This window comes from Anopheles merus, chromosome 2R, assembly GCF_017562075.2.
Source record: "Anopheles merus strain MAF chromosome 2R, AmerM5.1, whole genome shotgun sequence".
NCBI lineage: Eukaryota > Metazoa > Arthropoda > Insecta > Diptera > Culicidae > Anopheles > Anopheles merus.
Window position 1 is genome coordinate 14492165 of NC_054082.1, and position 27224 is coordinate 14519388.

The window sequence follows — 27224 nt, forward strand, 5'->3', positions numbered from 1 at the left end:
TCATACCACACCGGCTGCAGTAGATCATCCTGCAATTGTTCCAACGGGGCAGCGAGCGTGTCCCGGATGCAGAGCAGGGTGCAAAAGTGAACCACTTGTCCTGGTGAGTGGATCATTTATCGGGCGGAGCGTCTTTAATTTAATCTAATGGAACAGCTGACGGGTTCTCAGCAGATCGTTTCGGGAGTGTGAGGTAGATCAGCTTTATTTCATTTTTAAAAAGGGTTTAAGGCTCGATTTTTTGTGAATAAAAAATCTTAAGATATCGCTTTAGTCCTCTATAATGCACTTATTTCATGACATCTGCTTGGCGATTGCATACGTTTAGGCGTATTCGTAAAAGAAAATAAATGAAACAAAGAAGTGTTACTAAAGCAGCAGCAAAACAGAGCTCACCTCACTGTTTTAATTTCTTTTATGGGAATCATTAACTATCATCACATACAAGTAATGTTGTGCAGGTCCTGCTCATTAACGTCCTAGTGATGTAATATTTACCGCAAGTAATTAAAACGGCTTAAATCACTTCTTCTTATCGCGTTAAAAATACTACCAATGGTTCTTCCTCCAGCCCCTCGATATTGCAATAAATTGTCCGTCTTCATGCAACTGAAGTGTCTTGTGCCACAAATTGCACTAACCGACAGCCATTCAACTTTTCAACTGCAATAACCTGTATCATAATTGCAAAGATTTTGCTACAAACATACACACACACACACAGACTGCAAGTAAACTAGTACTTGCCCACTAACCCAACATGCATCGTGCCAAGTAAGTAAGTTGCTGCCCCATGCCCTGTTCACGTCCCCGCGTTTGCGTGCGTTCGCGTAAGTGTTGCGAAGAGTTTCCCCATAAAGCTCCATAAAAGGGACATAAATTTTCCATGCATTTTTAATCCCCTCTGCTGCCTGACGCGAACGCAAGATCGATGACGGTGCCGGTGCAATTGCACCTCATATCGCGCACAGCTCAGTCCTGTTTTTGAGTGGGTCGAAAGCATCCTTCATGCAGGTGTAATGATAGCTTGGCGGAAAGGAGCACGATGCTGGGTGCCCCGAATGCTTGAGTGATGCTATAAAAATGGGACCATTGACAGTGCTCACACCGTTTGCTCACACACCGTGCGCTTTCACCCATCTCTCTCTCACACACACACACACCGCAACACACATCCTTAAGGTGCACTGTGTTGCAGGCTGGTCGAGCTAGGTAGGCCACTGCATGGTTGTGCGAGTGGGGTTCAAGTGTACCGGGCGAAGACACTTTTATAACGACCGTGATGGTAGTGATGTGATAAAAATAAAACTTTCCAACCCTGCCTGCCAGTTTGCGGGTGCCTGTCGTGCCTGCCGCGGGTGCAACGACACAGGACACAGGGAGGCAGGGATTAAAAGTGCATCCGGGGTTGTTGTTTCATGTTTGCTGTAATTTCCCGGGGTACGAAATAAATTTTATCAAACTGTTGCAGCTTGTTTGCCTCGCCTCCTTCCCTTTACGGACAGCTTCCGACCCGCGTGCACACTGGCGATGGCTTCCGACAGCAAACATCACCTCTGTGACGCTGGTGGTAGTTGCCCAATCGCTTATCAGCGCGGCTCTCCGGGACGGTGGGTTTGGGCAGTTATTTGTACATTTTGCAGTGACTAGCTCGTTTTTGTGTGTTTCGAGCTTAAAGATGAAAATTGTCAACTGTTTGAAATGGGCAAGTGGGGTTTTTTTTCGTTTCAAGTACATGCACACATACGTAACAATGTTTGCGTTCAGAATGTTGCGTATTTTTGAGCCAACAGTTGCCCTTTCAAAGTCAGAAAAAGGATTTATCTGTCGGTCTGAACACGTGGTACGGTCTGTCATAAGGGGATGGCATATTTATCGGACCATTTTTGGATTGTTTTTTTTTATAGCTATGGACATTTCAGTCAAACTCTGATCCTTATTTATGGAAACAGGATTAATATATTCATTCCAGGGTTCTGAACCCAAGTTCAGAGGACAAAATGAAACCAATTGCTCAATTCTTTATACTCGGCTAATGAGTATAAGACAGAACAGTATAGTAATGAGCTTTTAATCATGACATTTGAGCAAAATTAATAGTAAAAGCTCATTTTGACTCTTAATTAATTTCGGTGGTACACTGAAAACAGCATAACTTTTCCTATTTACGTTTGAACGGATCAACTTGGCGTATCTGAAAAAACTGTATGGGTATTTTTTTTAAAATAATCTGATTTTTAACGGACAGTAAAGGCTCCAATTAATAACGTTTGCTATCAAAAAAACAAAATTCCAACTGGATGCAACGGAAATGAACATTCTTCGTGGTAAAGGTACGTAATAACACAGGATGAAAGTATATGATCACTAATGACACACGCAGCCACACCGCCCTTTGCCGAGCAATTTTCCGATCAATGGTCAACCGAGCTCAATATTCATCTGCACCGCTTTCTTCTGCGTTTTCATTTTTGTGGCAAACCTTGCAAATACTCGCCTCTTTGTGCAGGTGGGTGATGTGTTTTTTTTCTGTTCTCTTTTGCTTCCCATATTTTTGCCTTGCTTTTGCTCCATCCGGTTGGAGGGTTTAAATTTCGTCGACCATTAGCGAAGCAACGTGCAAAGTGGCACCGAATAATCGACTAGGGTCCTAGGGTTGGTCAGAGGTGGATATTGTATGAAATTCCAAAAAAGAAAACTAAATAAAGCTGTAATAAATATAGACAACGGCCACACTATTTGCTGCATATCGATTCCTTCCGTCCCGTGCGCTCCATTTCGTCGACTGCGGGTGCTTACCGTCGAGTTGATTACACACTGTCCACAAGCGGCAATGACCAACGATCCCATTTCCGAGCGACGAAAATGAAGCACACGCACCAGCAGGGAAAGAGTAGCACCGACGGGACATTATTCATTTCTTTAACGCGCTTTCATTACGCTTCATTTTAATCAGCAGCGCTGCATGGGATGGAATTTCAATGCTATTGGTGTTTTTTTTCATTCTTTGGCCATCGATTGAGCTCATCAACACAACATGCTCATCAAAGTTTCATTAACAGCAGTGTGATACTTCTGTACAAAAAGGGGAAAAAGTAACAAGGTGAATTCAAAGCAAGAAAATTGCTTATTTATATTAATTTTGTTATTGTAATGAAAAGTAACGTTTGTGTGCTTGTTGTTTTACCTTCTGAACCTAAACAATGAAAATGCATCTCAATATTTACAAAAAATGTCCCACAAGATGGCCTGTTCCAAGTAACTACGCATGTAATGCTTAAAAACTAGCACTTTTTATTAGAAATTACGCCTTTATGTATGCAATTGGCATGACAATGTTACTGTAATTGGATGGAATTTAGATTTTAATGATTTTATTTAATTTTATTCCTTTGGATAAGAATTCTGTGTCAAAAAGCTTGCACAATTCAATCAATTTCCTTCCCATAGCGTAAGCAACGTCAGCTCCATAATACTCTTCTCTCCACAATGATTGCTAGCAATCATTCCAGGTCAAAAGCTTTATTTGCTCCACTAACGAAACGGTCCGCTGGTACAACTTTACATTCCCGCTAAACGCGAGTGCAGCAGGTTTGGTGCACCCATCAAACGCTGTAAATCAACTCGTGCAGATGCCGTGCACTCAGCAAGCTTGTGGATGCAAATTAATTGCATTTTATTGCCAAGTTTGTTTTTGCTAGCATGTAGAAGGGTTGTTGCTGTGGAGTGATTCGAGTTGCATCGCACTGGAAAACTAATCAAACCGGTCAATACGAAGCAGTGCTCTGTTTCGCGTGCCATTGTTTTCGTGCACCGGTCGGGAAGTAACTCAATTAATGGGAAACCATTTCCGCACCAGCGAATTCTCTGTGTTGCTGCCCCACTGGCACCCGACACAGCAAACTTTCTCCAGCGCGGTAAGCTACAGTTTTCAAATGTACGGCTCCTGGTTTACCTGTGTGATCTCTGTGATTAAATTTTCAAACCAAAATGTTGTTCACAGTGCATCAAAAGCAGATGGAAAAGCATTAGCCCGGCTCATACGACCGAAAGAGATGGAAACGCTGAAACCCAGGTAGGGGGAGAGCTTTCTTTTGAACTACGAACCAGTACTTACGGCTGTGCCCTCAATCGCCGTCTTAATGGGTTCCTACAAACCGTACGCTCAACCATTTACAAAGCATGGAAAATGCAGACGAAATCGCTGCAAAACCTCCGAGCACAAATTGACACAAATTAACTCCCAACCGGTCTCCTCTGTCCGCTTTGTTGTCCTTGGCGGTTTACAGGCAGCAATGCTGTACTGCCAACACGCCGCTTACACGGCCAGGTGCTTACGGATGCTGCCGGCACCGAAGGGAAGATCGTCTTCCGTCCGCATCTTCGACCGGTCCGAATGCGGTACGACGTGTAATCCGCTTACGAGTGCAGCCCCCGGGGAGTAAGCTACTTAAAACTGCATGTTTTGGTTTAATTTACATCACTGTACTCCACAGTCGGTACGTTGATCTGTTGCAGCGCGGTGGCGGTGGCGGCACCGGTGGAGACGGATTTGTCTAACGACCAGCTCCAGCGTCGGTAGGACCATCTTCAGAGAGTGAGCTAAAAATTGTTGAAAAGACCTTTGTTGAAGCCATAACCCACACACACACACACACACAGACACATACACATTCATACATGTAAATCTCCGCTTCGGGGCACAGCCGGTAGAAAGATCACCGAAAATCCAGCTTCGTCTCGGTTTTTCTCCCGGCGCTGGCGGAATGGTTCGTTGCGTACGAAGCGCTGCTGAAAGTGAATAAATATTCGCTCCCCCCTGGCTTCAGGCGTACATGAAGCCAGCGCATGGAAGCTGCTTTAGGGAAATGAGATTATAATTTATGCAAAAATCAACATGCTGCTACATGACTGCAAATGGGGAAAAAGAGAGAATGTGTGTCTTTTGCCGGCTACCATACTGGATGGATCGATTTTCCCTGCTGTCATTGAACTTTTGCACAAGAAATCATCGGTAAGTAGACAAATCCACCCGCCACCGTAACGATCATTAGGAAGCTGCTCGAAGCGGCGTACAGCGGCAACGGATCAACAGGTCAACAGGGCCGGGTGGGTGGGCAGCGTGTAAGCTAAAAGACCATCAAGCAGCATGTGGAATCAGAAAGCGAACCAAACCAAACTCGCTCGCTGCATGCACCATCGCTCTCTCCTTCGCTAACGTGTTGCGCCAACATTCCTTACCGTTCTGAAATTAATCTTCACCACACCGGAACGCGAGCGAAATGCATAATTTACACCCTCGTCTGGCCGCTCCCAAACCTTAAAGCGTAGCCTTTTCCCCGATTGCTGTAATGAACTCATTTCCGTGCCGGGCGCCATTAACCGATGCAACCCTTTTTTTCATTGCCTGGACGAGACGTAGCAAAGCAGCAGCAAAAAGAAGAAGCAGAAAAAGCAACTACGGCGAAGGTGGCGACCACAGTGGCCGATTATAATCAAGCACCGGCCACGTAATCGCGTTGACCTTTTGAGCACATGTTCTGTGTTTGCTCCTTTTTGTTCTGCGCCATGGAACAGCGCCACTGCAAAACGCTCGTTACAGGCACAACACAATCAACAATCCTCATTCGACATCGTACCCATTTAGCACCATTAGCACGGTTTGTTCCACGTGTTCAGTGCTCCCTTCATGTTCCCCTTTGTGCTGGAATGTAAGTAGCAATCGTGCAACAGCGAGAAAGAAAGAGAGAGAAAGAGAGACAGTGAGTTAGCCGGGATTTGTTGCAGCTTCCCCTTTCTCGTACGGCAACCGCAAAATCAGCATTTTGCATTCCCCGCCGCGGCAGGATGGCAATGGAGAAAAGGTGGGCAAGAAAAGCCGGTAAAAAACACGCACTTCCGCATCACGTGGGAGAAAGATCATTGTCCTGTCGGCGCCTTTCCGTGCGGCAGCTGAGCAGGGCATGGGCACGGGCACAACAGCAGCCCGGTACCCAACGCCGGAAACCCAGCCCCGGAAGCTCTCCGGGCACCAAAAGTCCCTGCCGGGCACCTTTCCTGCCAGAAATTAGAGACACAATTTAAAATGCAAATAAAAGGAAATTACGTTTCTTATAGAAAATTTCCGGCCACACCGCATTGTTCACAGCGGGGCTGCCCCAGAACAGGGAGGGGGGGGGGTTGGAAAGAAGGGGAAGGAAACTCCACAAAACAAGCAACCCACAGCACTCAATTTTCGTTTCGTTCGGTTCGGCAGACCTGGAGTGACTGGTCGACAGTGTCAATTGAAGTCTCTTTTGTCGTGTACAATGGGCAACATTACTTTCCGTTGAGCTTTCCTTCTTGCTCAACTTTAAAGTGAAACTCAATCTTTTATTATCTCGCTGCTTGCATTTGTTTAGAATATTTTAATATGATTTGCTGTGGCGGTAACACAATTTACCCTGCACAGTTTAATGAAACGGGCCACAAAACGGTTACACAAAACTAAGGAAAGAAAAAAACCTCCCCGCGAGCCACCGGAAAACACTTCCAGCATTCCTGGCAGCGCGAGAGCGCCGCACGGACGCTCTGGGTGGGAAAGAAGAAATGTGGCAGAATTTCGCCTGAAAGTTTCGCCGAATAATTTCGTTACAATTTCGCTATTTTCCGCCGGTAGGGAAGGGCAACCGTGGAACTCGGACATTCGCCTTCGAAATGCCCCTTTCCTCCAAAGCCCCTCCTGGTGTTCCGTGTTTTGTCGTAAAAATGTGGGAAATATTTGCCGAAAGTTTGGTACTTTTGGATTGGAGCTACAACAAAAAAGGGCTTTTATGTGTGTTTGACCGCTGCTTCATGATCGTTTTTCATTTGTTCATCTGCTTGGCGGTTAAATAAGAAAAAACAACAAACAAACGGAACGGTACATTAAATGGGCCCAGGTTAGTTAGTCAACGACACCTTGGCAGCTGTATGGAGTCGCTTTGCTGAATGTTTTTGTTGCATAATTTAGCACTTAAAGCAAACTGTTTCCCTAAGCCAATTTTGGTCCAGTGTTGGGGTGACAGTTTGCCCTCAACGATTCATTTTGCGGCGCGGAAGTGGCTGTTATCTGTGTCTATTGCCTTGAAACAAACGAACATCGGAAATCATCGCTTCGCAGGCGGGTAGAAAACAGTGGGAAATCTACTTCCTTTTTGAATATGACAGAAACAGCATTTCACCGTTGTTGTACATTGTAATGTTTATGCTTCTTTAGTTTTATTTAGATATTTAATCTTTTTAATAATTTAATCATTAATAATAATTCAATCATTTGCAACGGACACGGCATTCTTTCCGATTTAAAAATCAAAAGCATTGAATGTATTAACAAAATTAAGAATATTACATTTGTTGACGTTTGTTATCTTTATGCTCTTAAACCAATGACACATAAAATTGTTTATTTTTCTCATCTTTATGGCTGTACTTTTTCACTACCCATGAATGAGAACAACATAAGTTAATTATTTATTATTTTTTTGGATCATTTAGCATACAAGCTGGCATCAGGACACTTTTTCGCCCTATTGTTTATTCGCTTTGATTCGGAACTGTATGCTCTCTCTCTCTCTCTCTCTCTCTCTCTCTCTCTCTCTCTCTCTCTCTCTCTCTCTCTCTCTCTCTCTATCTCTTAATCTAGTTTTATTATGCTTCATCCACTTTTTATCCACCCATAAGCTCAAGCATTTCTTTTTCTGCTGAAAAACCAATTCTTTTATTGATTTCCAATAGCACCGCGAGTCCCGGTGGAGCAATAAAATGAAACAAAATGCATCGGCTCTCCAGTGCACCAGTTGTCACCGGTCCACAAGTGGGGCAGCGCGGTAAGAATGGGTTATTGATTCAAGGTAATGATAACAAATGTTCATCACATACATGAAAAGTGCAGTCCCACAGCACGTACCCGTGTTGCAGCAAACACAAACATTTCCCAGTGACACATTGCCACAACACACTCACACAAACACACGCACACACACACACCGAACACATTCTCGTGGGACGCTTCACAGCTTGGTGGGCAGGTTTTATTCGTAGTGAATAAAAAATCTAATAAAAATAAAAACAAATTAAAATTTATTGATCGAAGCTCTCAGTCCACCACCACCAACGGTAACAATTACATGAGGCACCTGTTTCTATGTTCGTTTGTGTTTTCGTTTCGTTTTTTTCTTCTGATGCATAAACTGCATCGAAGCACACACACATACACGAAACGAAACACTGATTGCCGGTGGTGCGCATAGCGCAATGCAAACAATGTGCAGCACCACGGGCTGAACGTATGTACCGTCCGAAAAAGCGGCGCTTTATGCTTTTTGCAGCTAAAGCAAACATTCCAACCAGCACACGAAGTGGTGAAGCAGCACTTTGGGGTGTATTCGTGTTTTTTTTGTTTTGTCCCTTTATTCGCACAGCATTTTATTCGCTGACCGACGACAAATCATCAAAGTCATTATCAAGTCAAAACCATCAAAAGCCCGTTGCATGCAAGGGTGTGCATCGCCTGGACTCAGCGTCTCCCTGTCCCTTGCCATCATTATCACAGGGGCCCACTGCTACGGGGAGGGAGGGCCGGCAAGTGCAAACGGGAGTTAGAATGCACCTAAAACCTAGCTCGCACTCTAATGTGTCCTTTCTGCGCTGTAAAGTGCTTTATTATTTTACCACTTCAAACAAAGCGCTGGTGAGCCTGTCCGACGTGGTGCGCGTGTGTGTGTGTTTTTTTATGCGGTGCACTGTATTGTGAAACATAAATATTATCGTTCGGACGCTGTGGCCGCTAGCTTGGAGAAGTAGGAAAAAATAAAATAAAACACTGTACGATGCATCTGTTTGCACAACAGTAAAACACCGTACGCGGTACGGTGCTGTATGTGTGTTATAGTGGTTACATTTTTATGTTGGGCTGTTCGATGCGTGCGCTTCGACGGGGGACGATCATTTTAGTTTATAACGTTTTTTTGAAAATCGTCCATACAGATTCGTAACATTGTTTTATTGCCTTTCTTGTGCTCCGCAAACCGAACGAACCGATCGATCTAGCCTGGCCATTTTCCGATGGGACAGATACGGAGCGACACCTGCCTCACGAAAGCCAGCCTCCCCATCACGAGCGCATTATCATAAAACGCAACGATAATGACATTGATGAAAACAACCATTTGGGAGGACAACACAACAGTTTGACTTCTGCGTAACGACCGTTGGCGTTGTGGGTAGCCTACCAGGGGTTTGGTTTTACGGTCGCACGGGACCGAGGTTTTGGTGTGGACCGGCACCACAAAGCACACACCCACACTGGCCACGGTGACAGGGACAAGGTAGCCGCCACCTCACAACCGCCTCGCAAAAACCATACGCGATACGCAAATTAGTAACATACAGCATTGGGGGGTGGGGTGGGGGGAGGGGGTGGCAAAAGGTGCGGTGTCGAATTTTGCAGCGTCCGTGGGTACGTGCCTGATCGCACGCGCAAATCTGCCCACTCACACACAAAGCATACAAAATTATGCAAATCGGATAACATGAGGCTCTCCCTTGCTACGGGTGCCGTCCGTTACATTATCGCGTGCGACCGTGTGGTGTGATGAAAAAGCTCGCCCTACACCAGCTCCTGTCTGCATGAGAGCGCCTTCAAGGTCACTGCAATTACTCTGGATGGGTTTTGTAGGGATTTTGTTCACACAAGCACCTCTCACGGTTCTCCCCCCAGTACTGATTACGCACACGTCGATGCGGTGGCAGAGATGCTCAGTGCTGCTCACTTCACTTGAGGATGTTTGATTTTCTCTTTTTTTAAACCGCCCCTCGTACAATGGACAAAATAAAACGACGCTAGCAAAACACATCAAATCGAAAACTTGACGCTTTTACGAGGGACGGTGATGGTACGCGATAAAATGTGCCTTTTTTGTTCTTGTTTTTTTTTTTGTTTTCCTTTGGCATTAATGTTTCATCAAAAGGAGAAAGCAAAACACGATAAGAAAGTCTATTTTCACCTGCCAGTTGCGATGTTGTGGTCGCCAAATACTTTACAGGCAGCGCCACGTTGACGTGGTCAATCGATTCGAACGGTTCACGTTGGCGGCGAGGCTTTTGGGTGATCAGAGAAGTGCGAAGCTCCAGCACAAAGTTTTCCGTTTTTGTTCTGTTTGCTACAAGAAAGAAAGACCCTCGCTCACGCAACGCTAACGAGCTGTTTATGCGGAAATATCGGAAAGTCGTTAGGCGGAAGCCGACCGGCGAGTGCGTGTGGAAGTGTAAAAATTGATTCGCCATCGTTTCACCTGTTTGGATTTTACGAGCCCCAGGGCAGTTGATTTTTGCCCGCCAACTCAGCCCCGGGTTTACGAGCTGCGGTAGTTAAACAGCCGTAAACTGTCCTGTTTATTTCTCGCGTTCAACTAATTATAAACCGGTATAAATCAATATGATCGAGCAAAGTGAATGAGTGTGGTTGTGCAGTTTTCAAGCAGTGCTAGCGAACACGCATGCGAGTTGTACGGTTATCATTTAGGCAAAAGACATGCCTGCGACATTCTCCCGCTAACGGAGTGAGTCTGCACGATTGTCCCACACAAGCGGAGACTGTCAAAGCGTAACAACTACCCTAACACGTCATGCATCCTACCTTAGATCCGGCCATCTTGGCATTACCGTCCTCATCATTGGCAAGTGGGAGCAGCCATTCCGTGCAGACGACACAGCAGCGCTCATGTTTCACAAGCTTCAACCACGACAACTGCGCTCTGTACCGAAGGAGCCGAAAAGTGCCACGAAATTGGATGCCGCAGCCACGCAGCCAGTGCCGACACAGCTCCACACAAGTTCTGCCCACACCATGACTCCACTCCGCGCTTTGGAGTGCGAAGTGCTGTCAGACAGTTCCGCAGCGAGCGGAAACGTCGTACAGGAATCGGATGTCGTCGAATCAGGACACGCGCTCAAAACTAGCTCCGGTACTGTAGAATGGCTGATAAGCGTATAATTAGCAGCGGGAGGAAGATAACAGCCACTGGCAGATGGACATGCATGTGTTGATTGATTTGTACGTTGTTTAGTTTTTCTTCAAACTTTTAAACCACAAAAACTCCAACAGAAGCTCCTTAAAATGTAGCAATTGTTATTAGCGTTGCATACACTGCAGGCGCTTCGTAGTGCAAATTGCATATTTTCAGGCATTTTGCTCAACATACAAAATTTGCGCCTAAAACTATGCAATTATCATCCTTAAAGGTTCCATTATAAAGAAATCCCGTGGTAGCATTTGATTCTCACTGCTCCCTGTCAATATCCTTTTCGCAGACAGACTCAATCAAGAAACAACACCTCCCGATGGGTGTGTCTTCCGCCACTGACACAACTTTGCCATTGCCAAAACCACAGCACATGCACCCAATATGCATGTGCCACAATATCCCAATGCCACAGTGACGTGTGCAGTCTTCATACGGTTGCAACACCGACGACAGCGACGACCGGTTGCGACAGTCATCTTCACTCACCACCATCAAATCAGTCCATTTGTCGATGTAAGGCGAATGTTTGTTTTGGCTTCCTTCCCGTGCGGCACACTACGGCTCATACTGGTCGGGCAGTGCAGTGGTACCATTGTTGCGCTGTACCATTCTACCCAGCTGCTACCCGGGCGCAACCGGGCTCACATTGTGAACCAAAAATGATTGCTGTCGGGCTGGTGTGGGACACACACACACACACACCCACACCCACACACGCTGGCGTCGAAATAAACTTCTCAATCTATTTCAATATTGTTGCAACGTGATGCACTTTGACGCAAAAGGAAGCAGCGCAAGTTCGCCGTCTCCTGGCGCTTACGCTCCTACGGTCGTCGTTCTCCTTTTCTTCGTTTAGCACAGCGCCACAATCACAGCAACAGCGCAAGTATGCACAGCCAGTGGGAAGCGCTTTGAAAGGAAAGTTTGTTATCGGGTCGGCAAGTGTCGTGTATTTTCGATCTACTTCAAATCTGGTTCACTTGTAACGCTTGAGGGGGGAGAGTGCTCCGGGTGCAATAGATTTGCCACACATCGCCAGTCGCCAGTGTCGTTTGTGTGCACGAGATCGGGGAAAAGTTCATCAAATCGCTTCTCTTGTCGGCTACCCGTAATCGCAACGAAGGTGCGAGATACCAAGCCGTACCCGGAAGCATTTGCCGATGGTCGATAAAAGCAAATGCTTCAATCAACGCAAACAAAAAGGTTGAATTAAAAATGAATAAACCCTATTAAACCGGCTTTTTTTCTACTTATTTTATCAAAACATGCAGTCCATTTGAAAGCCCGAGACGAGAAAACAATTAAATATGACACGCAGCTATGTAAATCTCGCCCACATTGCCCCGAAAGCAGAAGGTCGCACTCGAGGATATCCGTCCGTGACAGTGCGATAACAAGACAAAGGAGCGTCAAAGGCCGGTCGGTCGGTCAGCTTCCTTCCAAAAACCAAACAAAAAAAAAGCCACCAACCATCCTCACCGTACCGGAAGCCCCTGGAATCAAGAATCAGCGCGCGCGTTTGTTTTTCGGCCGATCCTGCCCTCGGGGGATGACCGGACGTGGGCGCCGGCTGGGCGTGACTCATGTTTGAAAAGGATATCGCTTGACCTTCGGTCGACATTGCGCACTTGCTGGCAAACGAGTGGCAAAGGAGGAACAGAAGGAAGGCGAGCGTTGGCCGCTGGGCTGTGAGCAAATATTGTCGAAGGACGTGAAGGAAATGTGCCATAAAAATTATAATGTGAATTCAATTTGTTAAGAGTTGCTCGGGCTCGTCACCGGTTTCTTTTTCGGGCGGCATGGACGGCGGCATGTGAGCTTGTGTTCATAATCGAAAGTAATAAAAAAAAGATAACGAAAATGAAGAAAACCCCGAACGAACCAAATATTGGTCCTTTGTGTCAGCATGTATGAGTGATTTTGCATCACAATTGGTTGCTTTTTGAAGCCCGTTCAAACAAAAAAAGGCCATCAAAACACTGCTTTCGCCTTTCTTACAGATGTAGCTGGGTTTCTCTATGCTTTAAATTTAACATGTTAAAATCGAAACTCTCTGCCAGGAGCGTAACGTCTCCGTAACACACTCATTTAAGGTAAAACAAATCAATCCCAATTGCGGTGTAAACTACACTTCAATCACAAACAATCATCACCAGTACCAGTACCTTTCCAGCGCCACGGGCTACATCATGTCATCAACTCCTCCTACGGACGAGGTGTCCAACATAGGGCTAAACAGTAGTGCAGCCATCGTGAGGCAAACGTTTTCCTCCCGTGATGCCATAACAAAACAGACCGAAAACAGGCGATAGCCGACGATCTATTTGCAAAGCGGCTTTCGCTTTTATGCACCGTGGCGCTTGCATGGCATGCACGTGCATCGCCCCAGCCATTTGTATGCACGTGAGTGTGTGTGTGCGAGAGACAGCGAGCTCGCAGAGGGACGATGATACATTGTTTTGAAATTTAAACGCTTGTTTAGTAGCCCATTTGGGAATTTACACCGAGTGATGAATGGTTTTTTTTTACGGGGAGGCCGCCCTGGCGCGGTCGTACCCGTGGTACGATGATTGATGGGCACCGGGGTCGAATCACACAGCGCGCCGTGCGCAAATCCTACTATCAGGATGTGGATTTTGGAGCGAACACCGCTTCTGGTCTGCTTCAAAGTTCAAATCAACATTTCGGGATTAAAAAAAAGGAGCGCAGTGACTGTTTCATGCGTGCCCAATTACTCTGGTGTTACTAGGAAAGCGCGGGAAAGGCAGGCAATAGATACGATCCTCTTTGCCGTCGTGTTGATGTGTTCATCTTTTTGTTGTGTAAATTCCACCATAAATTATCTCGTGCGTATTCCCAGAGCGGAACGGGAAACTAAGGCCCCGTATTGCGTTTACAAATCCTTAACTTACAAACCATCCATTTTGTGGTGCTCATTGTACACTTTGTGGAATATGTATGTGTGTGTGTGTGTGAGAGAGAGAGAGGGAGCTAAACTTTTCCGAATGTAGTTTCCCACACAGTGCAAAGCGAAAGTTTACCGCACACACAAAACCGGCTGGTGGAAAGAAAAGTTTGTAAATACACTCTAGGAGCGAATCGAACGAGCATCGATTGGGCTGGTCCAAGCTACACGCTCAGGGACATGGTGGGAGAAAGCTAACGCCGACCAAACAAAAAAAAAAGGAATAAAAGTTGAAGAAGTGAGATTTTTCTTAATGGTTCGCCTAGTTTGCACCTACACCCGGGGTATACTTATCGGGCACTAAGAAGCATCCGGACGAAACCGGTTAAAAGTTGCCCACAATGGTCACACAGTAGGGGTAGCAGAGGAATGGTTTTTATTTCGGATTTTGTTGTACAAATAAAAAAAAAACTACTTTGCATGACGTACAGGAAGAAAATGCACACACAAAAACAACCTTCTGCTTTCTGGTTTTTAGCTTTTTTTTATTGGAACTTTTCTTCCCAAATTAAATTAAAATGTGTACGCAAACACTTTCCCCGTTGCGTCGCTGTCAGCCCATTGTGCAGCGATCCGCGTCCGAGCGCCGAGCCGAGGGGTAGAGCGTGAGTTTCGAGAGTAGTTTTCCGTTACCGAACAATGCCATCACAGCACCAGGCATGGAAAACTCTTCCAACCAACCAAACAAAACGCGCACTCACACAGAGTACCGGAGGAAAAAAACGGGGTATTTTCTATTGATTGGATTGTTTCACCATCAGCACCATTGGGGGCAGTAGCAGTGACACACTGTTGCACTTGTTTGCTTTCAATTTCGGTTTAAAGCATGCCGCTTCCCCCACGTTCTGGCAGGTTGGTGGGCGACTTCTGCTACCGATTAAATTGTGTGGTAACATCCCGTGCGCGTGTGTGTGCTCTCTTACTCTCCCTCACCATGGCCAATGATCACTGTCGATCACACCGGACCGGGACCCGGGCGGTACTGTGGCGACAAACTTTTCCCATTTTCGGGCAAATCGAGTCAAAACAGTCAACTCAATCGTGCTATGCTGCTACCACCAACAAACCCCATCCAGGTGTCGTTCGGAAGGGTGGCCGGGGTGATTTGATGTTTAGAGTTTGATCCGGTAAACAAACGGATACGGTTCGGGAACCGAACCGAATCGCACCATTAACGGACGCGTCGGTCATTTTCCATTCGGGCGGGGGGATGGGAGTGAAAATTAGTTTGTTTGTACTGTACAGCTGGGTACAAAGTTTCGCGTTCGATGGCGTTGCTTCGATCGCACTGCAAACAGAAGCGTAAACACAAGCCAACGCAGACAAACACACTGTTTAATTGTGTTTGGTGACGCCCTCTGTCCGGGCTGTCGTCTGTAGTGAGTGAAACTTTGTCCTTACTTCAGCTACGATCTTTATAATCTGGTGTCTAGTTGTTTTTATAGCCAGTGAGTCGGTGAAACCGGCACATTTACAATTTTAGCTTGATTTGTTTAGATGCTAGGTGGCTTTTCTCTGCATTGTTTTCTTCATTGCACCGTATCCGCATTTCCATTAGCTGCAGTGTCGCTCGCTATGTCCTGGGAAACTTGCACCCGTGGGACGATGATGCGGCATGGCTTTGATCAGCTCCACAGCCGCCGGTGCTGCGATCGGGCGATCGAACCGCGGGCACACACACACCATCCACACGGCGATAGTTCGCTGGACACTGTTCGACGACGCCATCAGCCCGTACGACGGCGACGGCTAACATCAGCACCATCAGCAACATCCTCCCCAGTGCCTTCATTGCCGGGAGAGCGGTAACGGCGATGGAATTTGAAGCGAACCGAAAATGGGACCCGACTTTCGCCGTCAAACTTCTGAGCCAAACTGCCCAAAGGAAAGGGCGCATCGTGCACTGAAGAAGCTGCACATCGCCACCGTACCGGGAAGCAAATTGAACTTGATGCAATTGGAAAGTTCACAATTCAGACACAACAGCAGTGTATGGTGGCCGTATTCAACCGCTCCGAACGATGCTGCAGCCCATTCAATACGCAGCGCTCTGCGTTTAACTCGTTAGATTAGATCAACGGGATGGAACTTCGAGGTGGAACGCTCCAACACCAAGCGCCCGACCCCATTGTGCTCGGTCGCCGATGCCGACGAGCTGTGGCACAAACTACCACCATAACGCTGCCAATTTAAACTTACATAATTAGTATAAAATGAACAACCATACCGAAATGATACAGCAGGTTGTGGGTTCGGGAGCGAGGTTTTTGTCATTCAGTTAAGCTCGTACACAGTGTCAGCTCCTGCTCCGAACGAAACAAAGTTTGGCCCAATCCCTGCCAGCTCTTCAGTGGGGTTTTTTGTTTTTTTTTTTTTTCGTTGTTGTTTCAACACATCCGAGAGGAAAGGGGCACCCGCATCCACTTGCACACGCCGTTTATCTTCACTAACTAACTAACTAACCTGTTGTTGTCTGCACCACACCGCACCCGACACGACACAAGCTTCGCTTCCACCGGTTGGCGGCCCCGTGCGCGAAAGCGCAAGCTCAATGAACGTAAAGCATAAATATTACGCCACCACCTTTCCTTCGGCTTTCCAGCAGGCACCGGCGGCGCCATTCCCGCGCTCCCTAACGAGTTAATGATGCTCTTGTTTTGTGCTAAAATAATACTAGTTTTGTTCGAGTGCGAGTTTTACGGGCGGGCGGGGTGGTGGCATAAGCATAAGGGAGAAAACCGCAACCGAAAACATTCGGTACAACGGCACAGCATCAACCTCCGGGCGGGGCTAACAAACCCGGCCGGGCCCAAACTGAATAAAAATAAAGCTTCCCCTTTTTCTTCCCCCCCGTTCGTGCCCGCTCGGCCGGGGTGGATGCAAATTGATGCAAAAATCTATCGGTACAGCAGCACGGCACCGTGGAGGAGGAGGTTTGGTAGACGTCGGGTGACCCGTGGGAGCTGTCCTCCATCATAGTTCGTTTGATTCGGTGGAAATGGTTGGATGAGGTAGTTTCTAGTTTTTTTTGTTTTCTTCTTCGTTCTTTTGTGATGCAAGAAATTAAATATACAGGGGTTTTTACAAAAAAAATCAAAAAAGATGCGAAAAGGATGCTTTAAAGAAGGTTCGTGTTAATTGCATACATTTAGGCGCCCTACACTAATCTAGGAAATTAATTCATTAATTAGGAAATTATTTTTAAAGTTTATTCGCAGCAATGACACATGTCACAACGAACTCAGGAAAAATAAACCTCAAGAAAATAATAAATCAAAAATAAATGAATGATATTTCCATTCTATTGCATACCTTTAGGCGCATCCACCAAGAGCAAGGTGCAGTGGTGCATTTTTACGGGGTTTTTTTAAATACCACTGGCAAACCCTGCACACACACAAAAACAAAAACCAACCAACCTGCCATCCCAACCGGGACAAAAACGCCCCACAAAAACCGCACCAGTAAAGTTGATCCGCGCGTTCGCGTCTCGCGGTCACGGTGGGGTACCATTTGAACGGTTTGATTCCTCCCTTGCCATTTTGTGCGGTCGGTATACACAAACAGAGGTGAATATGAAAATAATGACTACATGCACTCATTGCCTCTCTGGAGCACCTTTACGTTAGGTGGGACCTAACTAATCAGTAGTAGTGGGGGGGGAGGGTGCTTTTGGAAACTTCCTGCCTTTCGAAACAGTCAACCCATTTCTTCGGGCTTCGGCTTTGGGGATGAAACTTTGGGGCCTAACTTTGCACAAAGACTTGTCATACGATGGTGAATGCCATCGAACGGGCCGGATGCATCCTTTCTTGCCGGGGTGCGAGGGATGCAGGAAGAAATTTGATCTGCCCGTCGCTGATGAAGTTGCTTCCCACTAAAATAATGCAGATTAAAAAGTTTCCATCCCGCTCGCGTCAGTGCCACCGCACCGCCATCATCCCGGAAGCGCTCGGGTGCTGGGTACGGTCGTTCCCGATGCTTGCCGCACAGAAGGTGGAGAACGCGTGAACAATAACAAGCAAATAATAGTGAAACTCGCGAGCCGCCAAGGGGGAGTGAAGGGTAAAGTGGGAAAGTTTTTCATCCAGCGCGCCCGGAAAGCACAATGTGCCAGCCGCTCGCGAAGACGTTCGCGAAGACGTGGATCGAAGGTGGATCTTTACCGCGGCAGGCAGAAGAAATATGACAGGCCGCCGCCAGGCAGTAGCAGCCACGATGGGTTGGTGGTGGTTGATGGCTGCGAACAGAGTGAAGGGAGCGATTAGCTGCTGGTTGGATCGTGGTGCGGTGCGCGATGAAACCGATGCCAAACGAGAAATCCTTAGCACCACCACCACCAACGAAGCACCCAGTCGTACTGCAGTACCCTTTGCACAGTTTTGTTTCTTTCCGACCGATCTCCTCCCCAACACGGCTCAACCAACGTACATTATCAGAGGTTATTATGCTGTGACGAGTGCTACAGCCAGCCCTGTAACCTTTGACGCCACGACGAGCGATAGTTCCAACTGTGCCGCGAGTAACAATAACAGAGGGTGAGCTGGAGAGCGAACGGAGTGATAAGGCAAAGCGGTAGAACCAAAGCGTCCGTCAGCCATTGTTGCACAATTATTAGATTACGTAAAGTGATGGCTAACGCAGACACGGGGAAAAGGGTGCAAGGCGAGTGGCGGAATGAGGTCGATTGAATCTAGACCGTTGCGCTGTAGCGCAACCTTCGGAAGTGAAACGTCTTTTTGTGAAGTTTTATTCTTTCAATCATGCAGCAACGACAAGATGGTTTTATGTTGTTTCCATTGGCTTTCATACAGTTACAGCTGGTCGAGTAAATTAATTCTAACAGTTGTTGTTATCTGTTTCTATCAGCTGTTTTGTGTGTTTATAGTTTTTTAAACGACGATTGTTTCGACAGATTTCTATTTGAAAACGTTGCAAAGGGAAGAGCTTTACAGTATTTTAACATATCATGTTGCTTTCCTCGTGGTGGTAGGTACGTACTAAAATTCTTCGCCAAATGCAAGGACGGTTCATGCAATCGTGAATTTAGCCCAAATCTGACGCTCAGATGGATCCTTGGTCCCGTATGTGTGGAAGGACAATGGAGGAGCCGTTATAACGACGAGCTATACGAGATGTACGGCGACCTCACGTGTCGTGCAGCGTATCGAACTGGCCAAGCTACGGGGGGCTGTCCATGTCCATGTCCATGTCCATACGTTTTACTCTTTTGCGGCCATCCACAAGGATCATAGGGGGCGTGGTAGGCCCAAATTGAGGTGGCAGGATGGCGTGAAGGCGTCTGCAATTGAGACCAGGATAACGGATTGGCAGAGGAAGGCGCTAGACCGTGGACTGTTTTCGGACACTCCTGACCGCAGAATCTTGAGCAATTATTGTAATATCGGGCACTACGAGCTGAAGTTTTACCAGCTTACAGAAGAACAGTTTAGATCTTTAGGAACTTTAGAACCCTTCAGGAAATGATTCCGCGGAAAGTCCCGCGACCTCAACCAGTTTGATAGACTTGGCTGTAATTATCAATCAATTGTTCCAACCAGCCCAAATTCAATATTTTGATCTTTGTATTCCCATCCTCTTTTTTTTCCTCTGCTCTTTGTCGATTAAAGTTGTCCAAATTGAGGTTTAAACTACCAAAACCACAAGTATTGTTATTGCTTTAAATGATGTTCTTCCGCTGGTTTGCATCCTTTTTTGCTTAATAATCACGACAACTCATTCATATTGTAAAACTCCCTAAAATATAAACAATGTTTATCTATCACTGAAATCATGATTGAACATCTTTTTTGAAAGCATTTGATGATGAGTTTGATGATAAGCAACGACACAGTCCGGATGCTCGACAGCTGAAAGACTGCGGTGGGGAGCCCCAGAGGGCCCATGTACCTCATGACTTCACATTGGCAAAAACCGATCTCATACCTCCCCGTGGTGCTGTTGGTAACTAGCGAGTGTTTCGCTAGACTAAAGGAGACGGACACAGGTGGGTAACTCCGCTGTGGAACTGGATGCAGGTAGTTCCAGTCAATCTGCAACGCCGCGGTACGTGCATGCACTTGTGTGTGTACGGGCCAAAGTGGCGCGTATTCTGGTGGCCCACGAACCGATATCACGGCCTCGAAAACCGTGACGGGCCACCAGTCTTACTGGGTCCAAAGACAGTCTTTGGTCGTAGCACTGCAGCGACTGTTGGCCCACCAGTGATGTTGATGCATCACAGGTTCAAGACGAGTGGCACGAAGATGCGCCAAGTCGACTGGCAACACGGGGGAGCCTTCTGCTCAAGCATTGGGAATCGGACTGTTAGGACATTTCGTCCTGTAGAGGCACGAATAGCAGTTGCAGTAGCCAGTGCAAACGTATGGGACACTTGGTCCATATACTGGAGGTGCTTCATTCGGGATCGCCTTGATTGATCAAAGAAGAACCTTGGGCCTTCAAAGGTTGCGAACGCTTCGCCACCGTAAATGGCGCGCAGTCGCAGTCGGTCCAAGACACTTACACGGTTTGAAGTGTTAAGTCGTCGAGGACCGATGGAGGTGTCGGTAGTTTCGCTCCATTTCGATCCAACTAGGTATAGCAGAGCCTAGTGATGGACATGGAATTTCGAGACACTCGTATATGCTTCGCTAGATTATCTGGCGCGTACATCGGCATGTATGAGTAGGTCGCGCTTTCAGGATGTACCTCCCGCCGGGTACGACACTGCAAGATCTAAAGTTTGACTGGGGAGCGGTGCGGTAACTCTTCTTCGAGTAACCTGGCACGGATCGGTTCCCGTAAAGGATGAACTTGTCTCGGTTTCGGTGTCTCTAATACTGGGCTGCTAAACCTGATGGAAGGGTCCATACCGGAATTTGGGGTTTCTGATTCAATACGGGATAGACAAAGTTGTAGGTCGTACCTAGTGTGACGAGCATGGTTTTTTTGCCGTCCCTTCATTCTGTTGTTAATGCTTTAACCGGCGGTTTCGTGATGAAGGGAGTAAGTGGTGCATGGAGTGCTTTTAGGGCGGTAAACCGGATTAAGTTCCGCGAGGTATAAAGATTTAATTCTCCATGCAAAAAAATAATAATAATAAAAAAATCATCACAACTCTCATTATACAGGAAAAACATACAGGGATTCATATAGGATTGAGATGGGATTGATATTAATCTAATCGAAATCAAACTTAATTTTAACTTATCTACAGCTAAGGTAGATGCAATTAGAATTATGTTAGAAAGTAATACGAATCAACTGTTTCTTTGATCTACAACCCCCGAGTAGTACGATTGACAGAGTGAAGCTCCCATAAACACTTCTCATTCAAACTCTTCTGAAACGGACTGCTTCGTAAGTAGACTGTGTATATCAAACCCTTCTTCAAACACAATTTACCTAGTACAAACGCACTCTTCACAGACGCTATCACTGTTTGGCTGCAGCTTCCTAGACAAATCACCCACTCGAATTGAGAACGAAGCGCTTTAAGACACCGAAAACCTCACGCACCACCCCAATCAGATCGGAGCGTTCCCTTAGACTATACACCTTAGAGAACAAGATACAGCAACAACAGCAAAAAAGCGTACCCAAACATGAATTAAAACACTCTGCAAGAGCAGTAGTGCAGTGCGCGCCTTCAAACGCGTGGCAAAACAAACAGTTCCATCCCGAGGGAGGAGTAGAACCAGCTGCCACCACTTCCCTAATGGCCCCGTTCGGTTTGGGAGGGGAGGAGGCAGCTTCCGAGCTCACAATCACCAGCACCATCCGAACCGACCGAAAGTCGGGGGCAGAAAGTCAAACATTAACAGATACCCTGGACCGTGGAGTAATCGAAAGCATCCCAGTATTGGATCGGTGGAGTGTGTGCACACGCCACCGGCAGACAGTACCAAACCGATAGACAGACAGACAGACAGACTGACTGGCGAATTTCATCCTGCCAATTGCTTGAAAATTGCCCGCTACTCCCCTTAGCATGGGAGGAGCATGAGAAGGTTGGGTTTCGGGGGCAAACTCACCCAGGTGACTGCGGGTAGGGTTTATTTCGAACAATTCCCATTACGAAGGGGGAATGTTCGGTTCCCGCTCGGCGTTCGGTTGCACATCCGGTTCCGGGTGGGGCCATTACATGGTGGAGGAAGAGGGAAAAGTACAGGGAGAGAGTGTGGAGGGAAATTGTTTTTCCGCTTACGGTCTCATAAAATTAATCGTTTTACAGTCCAATAAAATGGATCGGGTTAAAATTTCATCACAAAATGCTTTTTGAACCGGCACGCCCAAAGAGTGGAGGCGGGAGAAGAAGGGCAGTGAGTATTTGTGCTCATTCACCGATCAGCTATCATCGCCGTAGTTCCCCTCTCTCTCTCTACCACTCCACAGCAATCGTCCTGTTTCACGGTTCCGCCGGCGCGAGCCAGCAAAACCAAAATTGCATTATTCATTTGGGTTTAGTTAATCCAAACTCGGCGTTGCGTTTTCATCGAGTCTGCCCCTTCCCCCTGTCACTCTCTCTCTCACTCTCCTGTCATCATCAGCATCATCATCATCATCGCCACCCGGATACCACATCGCCGGAGATACATAAATTAGTTTCGAATTGATTACGGAACACACAGGCACAGTGGGGGCACAGTAAAGGGAAGGTTTGCCGGGGCAGTGCCATGATTAAAACGAGCCAAACGATCCTTTAAAAAAGCTCATAAACACACACACGGTGGCATGGGGAGTTGGGTGGGGTGTGTGTGTGTTCGCAATGGATAATATTACCCAAAAACTGGGCAGACGCTTTCCAGCGGTGAGGCGGGAAGGAAAATTTGTCGAAATCAAATTTACAAACTGCTTTCCGGGCTGTGCCAATTGTGTCTGTGTGTGTGTGTGCAAGCCTCGAACCGGATTAGGCGGTTCGCGTTCGCGTTTTATCGCTGCCAAATCGGATCGCTTTAAGCCCGTTATCGGTGGTCGACTGCCCCGTCCCACATTTTCGGTGCTTTTTCGTTCGCCCTGGTGCCAGATCCTAGTTTGTGAGACGATTAGACACGAGATTATTAATTAAAATTCGATATTGCACCGTTCCCCCCCTTCACATTTACTGTGTGCGCAGTGTTCGGTGTTTGAAGTTGGTGCTGGATTGGATTTGATTTGACGGCAAGCGGGCAACGGAGGCTGCTGATAAGCATTGACATTATTTTCACCGCGATTATGATGAGATCCGCCTAGCGCTGTGCTGTGTGTATTTGTGGGATCGCTAGCTACCCTCGCTCGCTATAAAATAAAATGCACTCGCTGCTGGGTCCGATTACATTACAACGAGGTTGCAAAACCATCTAACCCCATTGCATCGCAAATCCATCCGGCTGCAGTAAGTGTTGTTGCGCTTGAAGAATTTTCGGAATTTAGCTAGTAAAATAATCCCACCAAAATTCTGTTCTACTTGGCTGTGCTTTTAGCCGAAAATGAAATTGCTGTGGTTGGTCGTGTTGCTGGTGGCCCTGGTGTGCGGCACTTACGGGCAGGAGTGCCCCAAAGGCTTCAATGCGCAGCAAGGCAAGTGTGTGGCGCAGCGTCCGGTGCACGGTGACTGTCCGCCCAACTCCAAGTACGACCTCAACCAGAATCTGTGCATTTACACCTGAGCGATGGGGCTGATCCTTCCCGGACTTGTGCGTGTGTGTGTGGAGAGCATGGTGTGATTGAATAAATTTACCTTTATACCCCCAAAACTCAAACAGTGTCCCGCTCGAATGGGGAGCAGCAAAGTTTCCGCCACCACGAGGTCACAGTGTCCTGGGAGCGATCCGAAACGGTTGATGGCATGCAGCGGTGTTGCAGTTTCGTTATGGCACGTTCGGCGACGGGAGCAGTTCGATGCGATGCGGGTTAGTGTGGTTAATGGATGGAATGTCTTGTCCTGCCAGCGACGGGCTGACCTTTGCTGACGTTTGCCCAACGGCACCGTTCGATCATACTTCTTTCCTGACCAAGCAACGCCATGAAAAGAACACCGCGAGCGTATTACTCTTGTACGGTAGCTTTATTTCTAGTTGTGGACGCACAGGTTAACCTTTGCGCTGTAGGTCGAGCCCTTCGGGCAGTCGCCGTGCACCGGGCGCTGCGTAACGCATTTGTTGTTCTGCGACTTGAAGCCCTTCGGGCAGGCGTCACCCGCAATCATGCCGACGAGCGCGAGCAGGAAGGTGATGAACCACAGGAATTTCATTTTCTAAAACAAACGACAAGAGCGAGCACAATGATGGTGAGCTGGTTGGGGCTTGGGGAATTCTCACTTGCCAAACTTACTTGGTTGTTATTTTACTGCTCGGTAAGCGGGGAAGGACCGGCTACAATCGCTGCTGGACTGTCCAAATTTGATAATGCGGTTTGTTTGGGCGTGTTGTTGCTTTTATACCGGCGTGGTTTGTTTTGATTGCCAAATAGCCGAAATTTACTTGCCCAACCAATGCTGTCGGCTGTATTATCAGAGGAACAGGGAGAAGAATTATTTATTCGGGGTGGATTTTTCTAGTTTGGTCAGCTGTTCTTGACCCGCTGATAAGGGGGCGTGGATCGGCGCAAACAATACCAAAAAAACAGGGGCGTTCAAAGGGTTGCGCAATTTGTGCGATAACAAACCCCCAAGAACGATGAATTGGGATGTTTTTTGGTGTTCAAAACACAAATAATATACGTTTGACCCGCAGAGAAGTTCCGAAAGCAACGGCTTTTTCAAAAACGCTGCCACTGCTACCTGTTGGTACTAAAAAAGGCTGTTATACACGGAAAGGTATGCAATTTGCAGCATTCAGTGTAATTCTGAATGTATGCAACGTGCGTCGCATAGAAAAAATAATGCCGCTAGTGATAGCTGCCGGATAAAACATGTACTACTACGCTCGAAAGTATGCAATTCGTTATACATCGTAGCGCCCCCTAAGCTATGCAATTCGCACAACACGCAACGGTCAAAATTCCAACAACAACGAAAAAATTCAAATTTCTCCGACAAATTCAAATTTCGCCGGATAGAGGGCGCCACGCGACGGTTGCCGCAAAATTTTCGACGCTTTTTTTGCGAAATGTGGACGTTTTACTTGAAAGTTGACAAGATCAGTGCGTTTATAATGATTTTTTGTAATTTTTGATGCTGTTTTTTGAGATTTTTGAGCAATTTTTGCAGTTTTTCCACGACAAACTGCTCGATCTGCTCGACTGTAATCGAGTAGCTGCCCGATCGCTGTCGAGCAGCCACAGGAATGGTCCTTGGTCATCAAAACGTCAAATGCGGGCTGTCAAAGTGGCAGCTGGCTGTCACTTGTTTGTTGTTTTCGTGAGGAGAGGAATTTCGAGAAACCGTGTTTGCGTGAAATTTTCGGGAGCTGCACGGTGCAAAAATGCTGGCTTCCCGGGCACTGCTGGTCGGAAGATTGCTGCAACGCAGCGCCGCTGCCGCGAAGGTCAACCCCACCGGCCTGCGCAACCAGATCGTGCGCCATGGCCACGAGTAAGTGTGATCCGGCCACCGCGGCCACCGCGTTCCGCATTATGTAATTATAATTCCTGATTTTCCTTCCCTGGGCGCCCGGCGTATCCTTGAAATGGCCACTTGCGGATTGCTGGAAACGTGAATCTGCATCGCCGCACTGCTCCGCACGGACAGCTGGTCGTATCGAGTGAACGGCCCCAAGCCGGAGATGCTGGCACGCGTCGGTGCACAGGTCGCCGGCGGATTCATGTGGTGGTGGGTGCTGTGGCATCTCTTCCACGAGTACGAACACATTACGGTACGTAATCTGACTGCGGGTGTCTCAATGCAATGCGCCAGCGGCCCCTGGATGATGTTGTGTGTTTCCTTACTCCTTGCAGGGTGAATTCGACTATCCGGACCCGTCCTCGTGGACCAACGCCGAGCTGGGCATCCCGGCGGACGATGTCGAGTAGGGGAGTTCCCTCACTGCCTGCAAACTCCGTGCTTCAATTCTGTGCTTTTTAGAACAACATCCAGCAAGATTCGGTTGTAAATAAACAGTGGCGACTGTAGCGTTAACTGGAACACGGTGTTGCGGGAACGTGTATCTATTCCGGCGTTTGAAGGCGGTGGAGGCATGTCTCCTTGGCGGCGACGCATATCCTGCCCCTGTGTCTGCTACAACGACCGGGTATGACTGAGAAAACTTACCATCTCGCTCCTAAATCGTCTTTTCTGCTCCTTGGCCTGCTGGATTATACGCACTTAAGCTCTTCCGTTGAACCATGGAGAGCCCGGTAGCTCTTTCTCTTTACGCCAGTCTTCTGAGAACGGCATCTTGCTGGCTAGTCATCTTTCTCGATACCTCGTTGCCATTTATTTTTATCATTTATGCCGGTCAAAGTTGTGCCTTGGGGCAGATATCCCGTCGCTGTAGCAGTTCTGGTACATACATGATGCGCTTACTTTGATCCGAGCGTTCCATGAACGTTCACCTCGTTCACTGCAGTGCCAAATCTGTGATATCGAGGACGCTCAAATCATCCGAAAGCTTCTCCACTCTTCTGCTTCGTATCGCAAGATCTTTTCCTCTCCGAGGATCCGTTTCTAACCGTCCATCTTGTAGAAATAGGCTCGTGATTCGACTGTTCTAAATTCCGTAGCAAGACAAGGCTCATTCCTGCTTTGCCATTCGCAGGCTTCGTGTACCCTTCAACACTCGTCTGTAATGCAAGGGCGAATCGGGAAGCAGCTACGAGTCTATGCACGAATCCAACCCTCAACAAATTCGATACCTTGACCCGGGATTGCTTGGATCAGCCCTTCCGGGGGTAAGCGAACCAACCCGTATCCATTAGTCTACCAAGCTACCATAAATAAATCTCCATGTAATAGAATTATGATCGTCACATCGCTGACCTCGTCACCGGCATCCCCGCAGACACCTCGTAACCAATATGTGTGTCCTCCCCATGCCCCCCACCCACTCAAAACTCATCTCGAACGTGTCAATCATGTGTGCGAAGAATGCTGACACGACCATCCCATCCCATGCCGCACCCGTCCATCGATTAGCAAACTGTTTAGCAAATGACCACCGGGTCGAAGACCATCAAATCCCACCATCCCATCAATCTTGGCCCGGCAGCCGGACACTTTCCTGGCATTCAAGGTCCATTGCTTGAAAGCAAACAACATCGTCTTCGGGCTCATCTTTCAAGCGCCGAAGCTGCCG

At 47.3% G+C, this 27224-nt stretch overlaps 2 protein-coding genes across 3 annotated transcripts; one reads left to right on the forward strand and one right to left on the reverse strand.

Annotated features, from left to right (window-relative positions):
* Positions 1-24039: 24039 nt before the first annotated feature.
* LOC121590405 lies at positions 24040-24433 on the reverse strand. 2 transcript variants are annotated; one of them, XM_041910061.1, is made up of 2 exons: positions 24325-24433; positions 24040-24247 (listed from the first exon to the last, which is right to left on the reverse strand). In XM_041910061.1, exon 2 carries the CDS (start codon positions 24242-24244, stop codon positions 24065-24067), a length of 180 nt encoding a protein of 59 aa, XP_041765995.1. In that variant the 5' UTR covers positions 24245-24247; positions 24325-24433; the 3' UTR covers positions 24040-24064. The 2 variants fall into 2 exon arrangements, with proteins under 2 accessions (XP_041765995.1, XP_041765996.1); XM_041910062.1 differs by having other exon boundaries at positions 24321-24429.
* An 871-nt stretch (positions 24434-25304) lies between these two features.
* Positions 25305-26074, forward strand: LOC121588502 (NADH dehydrogenase [ubiquinone] 1 beta subcomplex subunit 2, mitochondrial-like). Its single transcript, XM_041906519.1, has 3 exons — positions 25305-25525; positions 25682-25805; positions 25888-26074. Exons 1-3 carry the CDS (start codon positions 25416-25418, stop codon positions 25960-25962), a joined length of 309 nt encoding a protein of 102 aa, XP_041762453.1. The 5' UTR covers positions 25305-25415; the 3' UTR covers positions 25963-26074.
* The last annotated feature ends 1150 nt before the right edge of the window (positions 26075-27224 follow it).